Source organism: Ambystoma mexicanum, chromosome 7p (assembly GCF_040938575.1).
Source record: "Ambystoma mexicanum isolate Mex_15411 chromosome 7p, UKY_AmexF1_1, whole genome shotgun sequence".
Classification (NCBI taxonomy): Eukaryota; Metazoa; Chordata; class Amphibia; order Caudata; family Ambystomatidae; genus Ambystoma; species Ambystoma mexicanum.
Window position 1 is genome coordinate 203834363 of NC_090939.1, and position 12688 is coordinate 203847050.

The 12688-nt window shown below is 43.7% G+C and overlaps 1 protein-coding gene across 3 annotated transcripts in view; it reads left to right on the forward strand.

Moving 5' to 3' along the window:
- The window catches only part of BRWD1 (bromodomain and WD repeat domain containing 1), a 3236587-nt gene that overhangs the window by 2159037 nt on the left and 1064862 nt on the right, over positions 1–12688 (forward strand). For all 3 annotated transcript variants that reach the window (XM_069636064.1, XM_069636066.1, XM_069636065.1), the window contains one exon: positions 11934–12089. In XM_069636064.1, the coding sequence (XP_069492165.1) occupies positions 11934–12089 (156 nt within the window). The remainder of the gene's footprint in view (positions 1–11933; positions 12090–12688) is intronic.

Here is a 12688-nt window from a genome sequence, read left to right on the forward strand (position 1 = left end):
TAGTAGGGATAGGTATTCTTGAATTTATGTGTTACTAAACGGGTTCAGATGACAAAAAAAGTAAGCTAGTCGTGTGGAAAAGTACAAATAGTAAATCTAATGTATACAATTAAAAGAGTTGTTTGTTCTATAATATGAAAATTGTAGCGGTTCAGTTGGGTAATTTGTGTGTCCAAAAATAGGAATTTGTGTGCCATTCTGGCTGTAAATCGCTGTTTAAGACATGGAGATTTTTCGACAAAATGGTACACAATCTCTATTTCTAGCACATAAATAGCTTGTATTAACTTTACAGTATGTTTGAGTAATAATACAAATATTATGGTGATATTCTACTTACTTTTTTTCTTAAATTAACAGGTAACTTCTTAGTTCTTTGTTCTTCGAATTCGGCTGCTTCTTTTCAGGAGACTGAAAATCCTCAGTTCCTTCTTCAAAACCATTAAACTAATTTATTTACATAAAATACATTGCATCAGTTCAGTACATATGATATGTTCTTAATGAACAAATTGTATTGAATGACTAACTGTAGCAAAAAAAATATCTTTACTATGTCTTGTGAAATTTATAATATACCAGTGAATACCACTATTTCTGTAACTAAGCTGTTCTAGGTAATAGCGCCTCAATGTCATGTCTAAATTAAAGTAATTAAGTAAATAAATAAAAACAAAAAAATATGAAATTGTATAAGTATTGTTTTAAAGATTTAAACATAGATTGTGCTTGCATGCAATTTTATTTGAATATATGTAGTCTATATATTTCATTTAAAAAATGTTAGTTTAACATGATTTGAGTGTGTGTGTATAAAGAAAGTAAATAGTATAAAGGTTTATAAGTGATAGTTGATTTTAGGAAATTGAAAAAAATACAGTAAATTCATTTTACAGATTACACAAGCTAAAAGTCTGTTTGAAAATGTGTTCATCTACTGTACAGAAAATATGCATACCTGAAGTTTGTGTTCATACATATGGATATGCATGGAGCTGCAAGTAGAAATCTTGTAGACTTGTACAGTATTTCTGGTAGATGGTGCTTGCCAATGATATGAAACTTGTACTCAGAGAGATTCGCAGTACATTTGCAGTGCTGATCTATGATGATGCAGTTAGATGTAGAGGTCTCGAATGTTATTGGTGTGACTTCTTAGCTACATCCAATGAGGGAATGGCAGAGAGAGTGAAGTGGAAATGGTAGAAGGGCTGTTCATGTTACGATATGTCCGCGGACATGGCGGTAGTTTGCGGACATCGGGAGTTACATCCGGGGATTTTTGGGTTCAGAAGTCATGCAAATGAGAATGAGTACTGAAAGGGATTGATCAGGAAAGTTTAGTGGGTGTGTTGTGCCAGAAGAGAGTTTCTCATATACTGTTTTTGCTGAGAGAACAACAGATGGCTATGTCTGTGTGTTTTAGGAAAAAGATTGTATGGGTTTTGGGAGATTCATGGATATATTGGTTGAAGGTGAATGCAGAAAGCTGTGGAGTAGCTGTAGATCTTGGATTCCCACATGTGGAAGTACACTGGCATGGAGTACGTGGAATGAAGTGGTTGGACTTGCTACCTCTCTGTGCTACTTTGGAGACAGAGCAACATCCAGACATAATTGTAATTCATTGTGGAGGGAACAGTTTAGGACATGTGACTGGAATTGTTTTGCAATTTGCTATGAAAGAAGGACTTGGGAAGGTTATGGACATGTTTCCTAATTCTCAAGTGTTATTTTCACGGATTGCGCAGAGACAAATGTGGCTTTGTTCTTCTTCATTTGGACCACAAATGGAAAAAGCAAGGCGCAATGTTAATAAAGCTGTTTGTGCCTTTCTAAAAGATTTTGGCATGCCGTCTTTTCACAATGAAAATATTCTGTTTCGTAGTACAAACATTTTTCGCATAGATGGAGTCCATCTTACTTATGGTGGCAATCAGATTTTTCTGAGAAATGTACAAAATGCATTGCGACCTTTTTTGGAATTGCAACATCCATTTTGAAGTAGGTGTTAAGCATTTATAATTTTTGACTTCCTGTTCCCCTCCTCAGGCCCTTGGGGAGGTGGTGGTGCTGGAGGGGGTGTGGGTGGTGCTGAAGCAGGTGCAGCACCAGGTGGCAGTAGTTCAGCCATGGATGCCATCTCGATGATGGTGTAATCTGCAGGTGGCAGCAAAAATCGGTGTTCTGAAGAATAGCCAGAAACACAATGAGAATAAGCTCTAGGGCGTGGTCTTTTATAGGGGTGCTTCTGCACGGTCCGCGGACATGCGTGCTGTCCGCGGACAGATCGAACACAAAAAAAAGTTTCAAAAGGTATGTAGAATCTCAGGATTACTATGTGGGACTTGTGCCATGGTGAGATTTTATTGAAAAATATTATGGATTAATTGAAAATGTACTTTTAAATTGTTCGGGGACACGAACAGTGTCCGCATTCAGAACATGCCATCAGCGTGGGCGCGGTCATATGATCCGTTCGTGAACAAGTCCGCGAAGGAAGCGCATGTCCGCAGGACACCAAATGCACGGAGATTGGTTAGCGCATGCACGTTGATGTTCTACGGACACTGTTCGGGTCCTGAAGTAATTAAAAATGCGGCACACGTGAAATGAACATTTCAGGACACTGCGTGTGTTCTTAGAACAGCTTGAACTTGCTAGCGAACACTACGAACAGGTATAGTGTTCTTCAGGACACCTCTATTTTCGTTTATTTACGAACATTTCAGAACACCTGCACTGTCCGCGGACACCTACATTGTTTTTATTTAAAAAAAAAGAAACTATTTACACCACAATATAAAAATTAAACTTTATTTAACATATATTAATAATTTATGACAGAGAAGGTGAGGCAGAAACGGAAACAAAAACTGGAGAATTAGGGGTTTCAACATGATTGTTATTAGGTGAAGAAGGGATGGAAGTCTCATCAAAACGTTTTGGGTTTTGTAGAGGGTTTGGGGATAATTGACTGGGATATGGTGAGGAGGGACAAGTGCATGTGGGGCAATGGTACGAGGTTTTTGGTTTAAAATGATCTTCCACAAAAGTTTTCAATTTATTAAAATTAGTCAACAATAAATCAATTTTTTCTTCTGTACTGTGAAAAGTGTTATCCATAACAGGTTTTTCTGAAGTATTTTCTATTTTGGTATGCTCTGTACAAAAAAAAAAAAAATATATATATATATATATATATATATGTTAAATGTATACAAAATAATAATAATAATTAAATGGTTTATATTATAAAGTGTTTACCATTAGTTTCACTATCTTGTGGCATTTCTTCATGTGGGAAATGCTCCTCTAGCCATTCCAGAGTACTAGGCATTTCTGTGAGAAAAAAAAAATAATACATTTTTTTATCTAATACAGAAAGTTTATAAATAAATGAATAAAATTAAGTACACTTACTATTTCAGGTAAGATATGTCCTATGTACTCAGTGGGTCTGCTCTTGTTCTCAGTTCTGGCGTGTTTGTGAGGTAATTATGTTGGAAGCCAATTTATCTTCTTGTGGTATATTCCATTTTAGAACATGGTGCATTTAAATGAATGGTTAGTGTGTTGTATATATGGGTTACATTTCTTATGTATTAGTACATATAATGTGTTTGTGTGCTCCTTTTTGAATTTGTTAAATGTTCCTATGTTATGATATAACAATCAAACATACCCCCCCAGAGTTTTTAGGTAGTGGTACTGTTCTTCGAACATGTCCGCGAACATTAAATGAGTTTGCGGACATCAAGTAAAGTAGAAGAGATTCAGTCAGTTCCATATGACTTATATAAAGTCAAAGTCATTATTGTTAAGTTGCACTACTAAAAACCTATGAAATTCATTGAAAAAACTTTGTTAAATGGACGTTATGGTTAAGTTGCACTACTAAAAACCTAAGAAAGTCAGTGAAAAAACTTTGTTAAAGGGACGTTATGGTTCCAAGTAAAACCGAAAAACCCTTAGCTTAGCTTACCATAACTGGCGAATTTCAAGGGTTTTTCGGTTTTACTTGGAACCATAACGTCCCTTTAACAAAGTTTTTTCCACTGAATTTGAAAGGTTTTTAGCGGCGCAACTTAACCATAACGTCCCTTTAACAAAGTTTTTTCACTGAATATATATGTATTTATATATATATATATATGTGTATATATATATGCTTTTAATGTAAAGTTGGTCATTTTTTAAACTACAATGTGTATTACAAAACATACAAGCACTACTATATATTTTATTTAAAGCACTAAACAAATTAATGTGTTACACACATTTACATATAGTGGCCACCACTTTGGAAGTAAAAAACGGCTGCCAAATTCTGCACACAATACAAATGCAAGCAAAGAGTGCAACAGGGTTGTGGTTTTGGGTGGGAATGGTTGGAAAAACACACAGATTTCCCTCACTAATGGGTGTTCCTGGGTGGACAAATAACCAAACACCACCTACAGACCATGTAACCATCCTCATATGTCAGCTACATTCAAAAGCATTAAAGACCCTCATTTTCATGTACACTTTTAAGCGCTTATTTTAATGACAATAGTTCCAACTTAAAGGTAGCGCTTAGAGTGCCACCTAATAGCCAAAACTAAAAATGAATGTCACTTTAAATTGAATGTTTGATTTGGTTTTTTGGGGTTTCTCCTTTAAAAACGCATTGCTTGTGCTTTTATTTGCCAGTTGCTGCAATAATATGCACGTGGGAGGCAGACAAGCCACAATATTGGACACTTGTTTGCTTTTTTCTCTGAACTTCCTATGTCTGCATAACAAATGCATAATATTTCATATATTCAGCACTGTTGTGCCACTGATCATATCCAGAGGTTGCAGTACACATACTGGCCTTGATTGTGGCCACAACTTCCTAAAAATAATTTACAGTGGCCATTACTGGCATAGATTGTGTCCACAATTTAATGAGTGGTTTACAGAGGCCTTAGTAGTATAGATTGGTGCTGCAACATCAGGGATTTACAATTGAAATGCTGGCCCATATCGTGGGTAGAGCTGCATGAAACGGACACAATGACAATGCTGTGGACGCATGCATCATGAAAATATTATTAAAACGCTCCTGTGTCATAGGCATTGCACATACTTGGTGGACCAGGCCAGCCCAGACTTCTTTGGCCCAGCCTGCACTTATCCGAGAACCTGGGGTTAAGGGGGGGTGGAAGTCAGCAGGCCCCTCCACCCCACATTTTGTGTTATGCCACTGCTTTTCCCTATTGTGCTTTACTTAGTTTTTGTCTCACAGTGGTCCTGTTGAGCACTTGGTTTCAATGGATTGCTTTTCTCTTGCAGATTCCTCCTCTTGATAGATATCCATCTTCCAGCTCTGCTGTTCGCAAACTTTTCTACAGGGGGCATAGTGGACCTTTACTCGGCAGTCGATCCCACTCGGTCGGTGCGCGATCATCTGCTCCGGAGGTGATGTCAGGCGTCATATATATATATATATAACACGTCACTACGCCCCATGCTTCAGTTCCTTTTTTCTGCGCGCTTTCACTCTACTTCGGCAACATGACTCAAATTTACTATACAGTTTTTTTTCTTCATGAAATGGTTCATGTTTGGTAAAAACCTTGACACAAGTCCACTCACCGGGTCTTGAACGGTGCGCTGATTTCAAGGCCAAAATGTTGGTTACTGACCCCCACAATGTTTGTCTGTGGTGTTTGGGTTCGGCACATGACAGAGAGGCATGTGCTTTGTGCACGATAATGCAACCCAAGTCCCTGCGTGAGAGAGCCGGTAAACTGGCTCTGGGCCGACTGCCCTCTGAATCTGCTGCGCGGTCTCTCATCCAGTCTTCCAAGACTGAGGAGCCCACCCCCAAGAAGATTGAAGACAGACAGACATCGGAAGAAAACAAAGTAACAGTCCCACCCTAGGAGCCATTCCTCTTCCTCACGGAAGAAGAAGCGACACCACCACCATCAGCATGAATCGAGCTCTTCTCGTGAAGAGTGGTAAAGTTTTAAATGAGAAAAACGTGTTTAAACAACAGGTGGCTGTCGGCACGGTGCCCCTCCCCAATCCCCGACCAGCAGGCCTTGGGAGCCACCCTGGCCACCAAATCGACACCATCAATGTCGACTAAGCCTTCGGGGCTCAGCAAAAAAGGCAGGGAAAACGCCTTCGGAAAGCCAGCCAAAGGCTGCCTCCCATGGCGACCATCGTCAGTTCGGAGGAGTCGGCGCCGAAAACTATGCCGTTGGCGGCACAGGTTGTACTGCCGGCGTTAAAGCCCATGCAACCGGCGTCCAAAGCCATTGCATCTTCGTATAAACCCTTGACGTTGAATACCAATGACAATTCTTTTCAGCCGCTATCGAGGTAAGGGTTCTTCGATTCTATGTGGTCGCTCTTCAGCGTTAACCAGCCCGATGACAACGATTATGTCAACTCAATTTACACAGGAGCCAGCGGTATCGATTATTTTGACGATCAGGCTGATCTAATGGCACTGACCCAAGGGCTGCAAGAACCTAGTGGTCTAGACAGCCCCAGACCTTTATATACAGCAAACCCAACCCTAAATGCATGGAAATGTTAAGTTTAGGGCATTGGTAGAGAGAATTGTAGACACTGTTGGGTTAAAGTCATCCACCACACCCCTTCAGGGGTATGACCTGACAGACATCCTTGATGAATGTCCAGCAGTTGACCATAACGTGCCTTTCAATCAGGCCCTAGCAGACCCCTTAGCCTCCCTTTGGCAACACCCTTGAACGCCTCCCCCAGTAAATGCCAATTTCACTGGGAAGTACAGGCCGGCAAGAGGGGATCCTTCTTTCCTCTCTACACACCCTGCCCCGGAAGGGCTTTACTGCAAGCTGCCACGATACCCACCAGACCCACGGCATCCACGTTAAATCTTCCTCCGGATAGGGAGGGAAAGACGCTTTGGCCATGAAAGGTTTCACATCTGGCAGTATGGCACTCAAAGCCACAAATGTAGCTTCCGGGTTTGCTAAATATTCCTACAGTTTGTGGAAAGCTGTGGAACATGCTGCAGAATACGTCCCTGAGGGTGCAGGACAGATTTATACAGCTGGTGAAGGATGGCAAGACGGTAGCCAAGCAGTCATTGCAGACGGGCCTGGACGTTGCGGACGGCATTGGCCGCTCAATCGGTTTGGCAATAGTTATGAGGAGGCAATCCTATTCAAAAACCTCTGGATTTTCCCCTGATCAAAACCACCTACTGGACATGCCTTTTGAGGAAGATATGCTTTTTTAGACAAAACTTAGATGGCACTTTAGAAAAATTCAGAGTCTCTGAAATTGCTGGGCTTAGCTGCTCAGCCGGCCAAACCTGCTGTCAGCTTTGCCTCGAGGGGCAGAGGCTGTAGGCTCTATGCACCCTATGGCAGAAAAGCGGAGCTCACACAAGCCAGGCAGGTGCAAAGGCGTTTGTCGCGTCCTAGAAGGAGCAGAGGGGCTTTCGAGAGGCCATCAGGCAGGGGCAGTAACGCCCTCTAATCCACTTTGATTTCCCCTTCGAGGACTTACTGGTTGGCAGGGCACTGGCCACAGTGGCAGGAGATTACCTCTGGTGCCTGGGCCCTGCAACAAATTTGGTGGGGTTATTGTCTGCCCTTCTTAAAAAGGCCACCAAACAGACCCCTACCTCCCCCGATCCAACTGGGACAGGAGCTCCAGGAAGAACTGAGAGCCTTGTCAAAGGGTGTTGTGGAAAGAGGTACTTCCTGAACAGAAAGGGTTGGGATGGTATTCCTGGTATTTTCTGGTGCCCAAGAAGGGAGGAAGTTCCTGTCCCATTCTGGACCTCAGAGTCTTAAACAAGTTCCAGAGGAAAAACAATTTCAGGATGGTGACGTTAAGAGAGATTCTACATGCTCTCGAATTTCAAGACTCGCTGGTGTTAATGGACCTACCGGATGCCCATTTCCATTTTCCGATGCTTCAAAAGCACAGGAGGTTCCTACAGTTCCTCATAGGGGACAAGCACTATCAGTTCAAAGTGCTGCCTTTTGCGTTGACCTCCGCTCTGGGGGTCTTCACCAAGCTCATGGCTGTAGTCGCGGCTCACCTCAGGAGATCCGGGGTGCACATATTTCAGTTACCTCAACGACTGGCTGATCTGAGGAAGTCTGCAGTGCAGGTTTTGTCTCACCTGGAGGACACCTGTCAGCTACTGCACAGGCTGGGCTTCTCCCTTAATTTGAAGAAGTCCTATGTGACACCAGTCCAGAGACTCCAGTTCATCGGAACAGTGCTAGACACTCGGATGGGGAAAGCTCCCTCCCGCCCCCCGAAGAGACAGCAGATAGTGCATTTGTTCCGGGACTACACCACTTTACCAGCAGTGTCCTTCCTCCGCCTCTTAGGTCTCATGGCCTCCTGTATTTTTCTAGTGCCAGAGACCAGGCTGCGCATGAGATCCCTCCAGTGGCTCTTACGAGCTCAATGGTTTCAGTATCTTGGAGCCCTCACGGATCCTCTCCATGTGTCCAACCACAAGTGGTCCTCGACTTAGGCTGGTGGGACAACCGTAGCAACCTTATCACAGGGGAAACCTTCTGGCTCCCTTGGGTGAACAGCCTTTGGTCCACGGCCTTTGGTCCACGACAGAAACCAAATGGCATATCAACAGACTGGAGTTGCGAGCCATGGTGCTAGCCCTGAGAGCTTTCACCCTGCCTCTCAAGGGGAAGCATGTCATCATTCTAACGGGCCAACACGGTGGCCATGCACCACCTACACAAACAGGGTGGTATGCACTCCCATCCCCTTTGCACAGAGGCAATGCTACTGTGGTTCTGGTTGCTAGAGAACAAGATCTCGTTCTCAGCAGTTCATCTGGCAGGGACGAAGAATGGTTTGGCGTATCCTCTTAGCAGGCAGAGCACGGTCTCACACAAGTGGGAAGTGCGTCAGGAAGTCTTGGAAGAGTTCTTTTCTCTCCGGGGTACAAGAGCGGTGGATCTGTTCACCACGGAGTCCAACAGGATATGCAAACAGTTTTGCTTGAGGGAATTTCTAGCGAACGCTGCACTCGGGAATGCTTTTCTGGTGGATTGGACCTTCCCTTTCCACTACGCTCCCTCCCCTCCCCACCCCGCCCCCCCCTCCCCCCCCGCCCCGATTCCCGTAATTTTTTGGGTTCTCAGGAGGCTGAAGAGATTCTGAACGACCATGATCTTGATTGCCTCGGACTGGGAGAGTAGAGCATGGTACTCCGACCTCTTGGATCTGACCATCTGCCCACCTCGCCGGTTGCCTCAGCGTCCGGATCTCCTGATTCACCCAACTCCAGATTCCCTCTATCTACATTCATGGTTCTTGAGAGGATGAGACATGGTGACTGGGACCTCTCGGAGGAAGTGCTTGAGGTGTTGCTGGCTGCACGCAGACCTTCTACTAGATCGCTGTGCATATGCAGGTGAAGAAGATTTGAGGCCTGGTGCAGGGAACCGGAGATTGACCCCATCTCTTGCACCACCACTACAGTGATGGAGTTCCTTTTGTCACTGTCACTGGCCTCAGCAGGCCTTCGAGTTACCAAAGGGTATTTGGCAGTGTTGTCTGTGTTCAAAAGGTCCCCGGATCGGGGCTCTATTCCGGTCATGGCCCAATTCCTGAAGGGCCGCCTGAATACGTTTCCGCCAACCCCTTTTGTTGTTCCAGATTGGAACCTTAATCTGGTTTTGACCTTTTTGATTACGGCTCCGTTTGAGCCTATGCATTCCTGTTCTTCTCTCTTAAAACAGCCTTCTTGTTTGCAATCACGTGAGCCAAGCGAGTTAGGGAACTGCAGGCATTTTGCTGCAGACCACCTTTTTTGCATTTTGTTAGAGAAAAGGTTTCTCTCAATGCCAGACCTGGCTTCCTTCCAAAAATAGTTTCTGAATTCCACCTTTCACAATCTATTGATTTGCCTGTGCTTTGCCCCCGTCCACACCCCTAGAAAGAGGAGCGTTTTCACTGTCTTGACCCAAAAAGAGCCTTCAGCTTTTACATCGCCCGCACATCTGAGTTCCGGAAAATTAACCATTTGTTCGTAACCCCTTCTCTATCTCGTAAGGGTCTCGCCATAACAAAACAAAGCCTTTACAGTGGATCATTTTATGTATATCTGAATGTTACCAGTCAGCAGGCAGAGAATATCCGCCAGGTATCAGAGAGCATTCAACCAGAGGGTTTGCAGCTTCCACAGCCCTACAGAGGAGTCTTCCTGTTATGGAAATGTGCCGTGCAACCACATGGTCGTCTTTGCATATTTTCACCAGGCATTATGCTTTGGATGTTTCCCTCGGGGCAGACGCACACTTTGGTAGGTCAGTTCTGCAGGACCTACTTTCTGTCCTCCTCCTTTAGCTCAACTGCTTGGGGAGTAAAGATGAAAAATCAGTGGGAGAAAAGCAATCCATTGAAGAAGAAATTATTTACCGTAAAGATATTTCTATGGATTCGTCTCCCGCAGATTCGTCATCACCCCCCCAGCTGTCCCCGCTTAGAAAGTGTTGTCGCTCAATGCTTCTATCCAAGTGACAAAGACGTTGGGGTGCCTGTTTTCACTCATTGTTCTAAGCAAAACAGAAAAAAAATGTTGAATCTCTAATTATATGGGATCACCCTTTGGGATGTATCCTTTTAAGTTTTTTACAGGATAGTTGTACTCCTCCCGTTGGTATTCCTCTGCAGCGTTCAAAAGCGGGGTAAAAAAGGGAGGAACTGAAGCATGTGACGTGTTCTATATACAATGCCTGGCGTCCCTTCCGGAGCCGAAGATCGAGCACCGACCAAGGCGGATTGACGGCCGAGTCGAGGTCCACTACGCCGCTGTCAAAGTTTCCGAACAGCTGTGCTGGATGATGGATATCTATCAAGATGCAGAATCTGTGGGAGATAATCCATAGAAAGATCATTACGGCAAGTCATTTCTCCCTCTCGTGTTTTCTCTCGTCTTCCAGCAGCAGCTCTCCACTTTCTGACTTAAAGAGCTGCTTCAGTGCTTCTGCCGGCTCTGCTAGTGCTTTTGCGTGTTTCTCTGCATAGTCCTGTTTTCGCCCTACTGAATGCTCTGAAGTTCCTGCAACGCCCAGTCTAAGCCCAATGTGACCTTGCAAGGCTCAGACGCAAATCTGACTCTCGATCATGACCACTCTGCTGTATGGCCCAGCCCACATTAAGTAGTACAGAGCCTGTGTTGCAAAAGCAGCAGTACCTTCCAAGGCTCTGTTGAAGGTGCATCACACTCCAAGCTCACATAATGATAACCTGTTAATTGGGTATTAGCATAATTGTTTATTTGATCGAATGGTACTTTTGACCGAATTTGGTCAGTACCATTCGATCGATTTAAAAACGAACAATTTGGCAAATACATACCGAACATGTGGCGCGGAGGTGTCCTCTTCTCCCCATGATCAGTATGGATTAGTCTTGGGGGTTTGCGTGGATGTCCCTCGCTACCTCAACATGGGAGGCGGGGGACTGGAAAAAAAAAGAAAAGGGGACCCTGCACCGTCAGATCCTACCTGCATTAGAGGGACTGATCTGATGCTGCACAGGCGAAGGGGACCTGGCGGCGAGCAACCAGGTAAGAGGGGGCGGGCAGGGGTTGGGGCGAGCGCATTTGGTTTGTGTTTTGATCCTCTTATAATTGATTGCATGCAGGCATTTCACCGCGATCAATTATCAGACAATCAAACACCACCAAACCGTTAAATGTCATCTGGCCATTGCTTGGCCTTTGTTATTGAGGAAGATGCACATTTATAAATCTGCATGTTTCCCATTTTTTCAACTGCACATCTATCCACATTCCAGCTCTATCTTTAGTATGCTATTTGTTTAAAAAACAAAACATTTTGCGAAGTACTTTGTTCTAAATAGCTTCTATGCATTTCTGCAAATAATGTTATATTCATTTCATTCAGTGGATCCACCTGAGCAAGTCGGTGCAAGTGTTCCTTTAACTGCAGATGAAGTGGACTACTTGTTATACAAACCCAAGATGGGGGAGTGGGGAGAGAAAACACGGGATGAGGAATGCGAGCGCATTATCAGTGGCATTGATCAGCTTCTTACTTTTGGTAAGCATTTCCTATGTCTGTTACTTCCATAGCCATATACATGAAATTGATATGTTGAAACATGCAAGCGTTTGACGTTTGCTCTACTGGACCTGATAACTCTGGATTTACAATGAAATGCAATCTTTCATTTGTTTTTTTCCACTTTTATGATCTTCATTTAATAGGAACTTGACTGATCCCAGCACCTGTCGAACTCTGTCTTCACCATCTTTGATACTCTACTGATGTTGGAAGGGAATAGCAGTGAAAACATCTTTTGATTCAATTTCTTTCAATAACTTATTTCTAATGGCTGCCTTCATCCGCTCATCTGATTAAATTGCTTCAAAACATAAAACTTGTTAAAATAATTTTCTGTGACTTTTAGGGGCACTCTTTGCTCCACTCTCACTCAAACACAGCGTCACAGGGTCTGGACATTTCTAATGGATTCCTTCCTTCCACTAATTCCTCATTCATGATATTCTATCTCCAGCACCAGTTGCGTTCAGAAACCTTTTTGCCTCCACGGTACGCAGCGCAGATCCGCGTTAGCTCCTCTCTGCACCTCTATGCACGTCCCGCAACGCCGGACAGGATATCGGTCAGTATATATG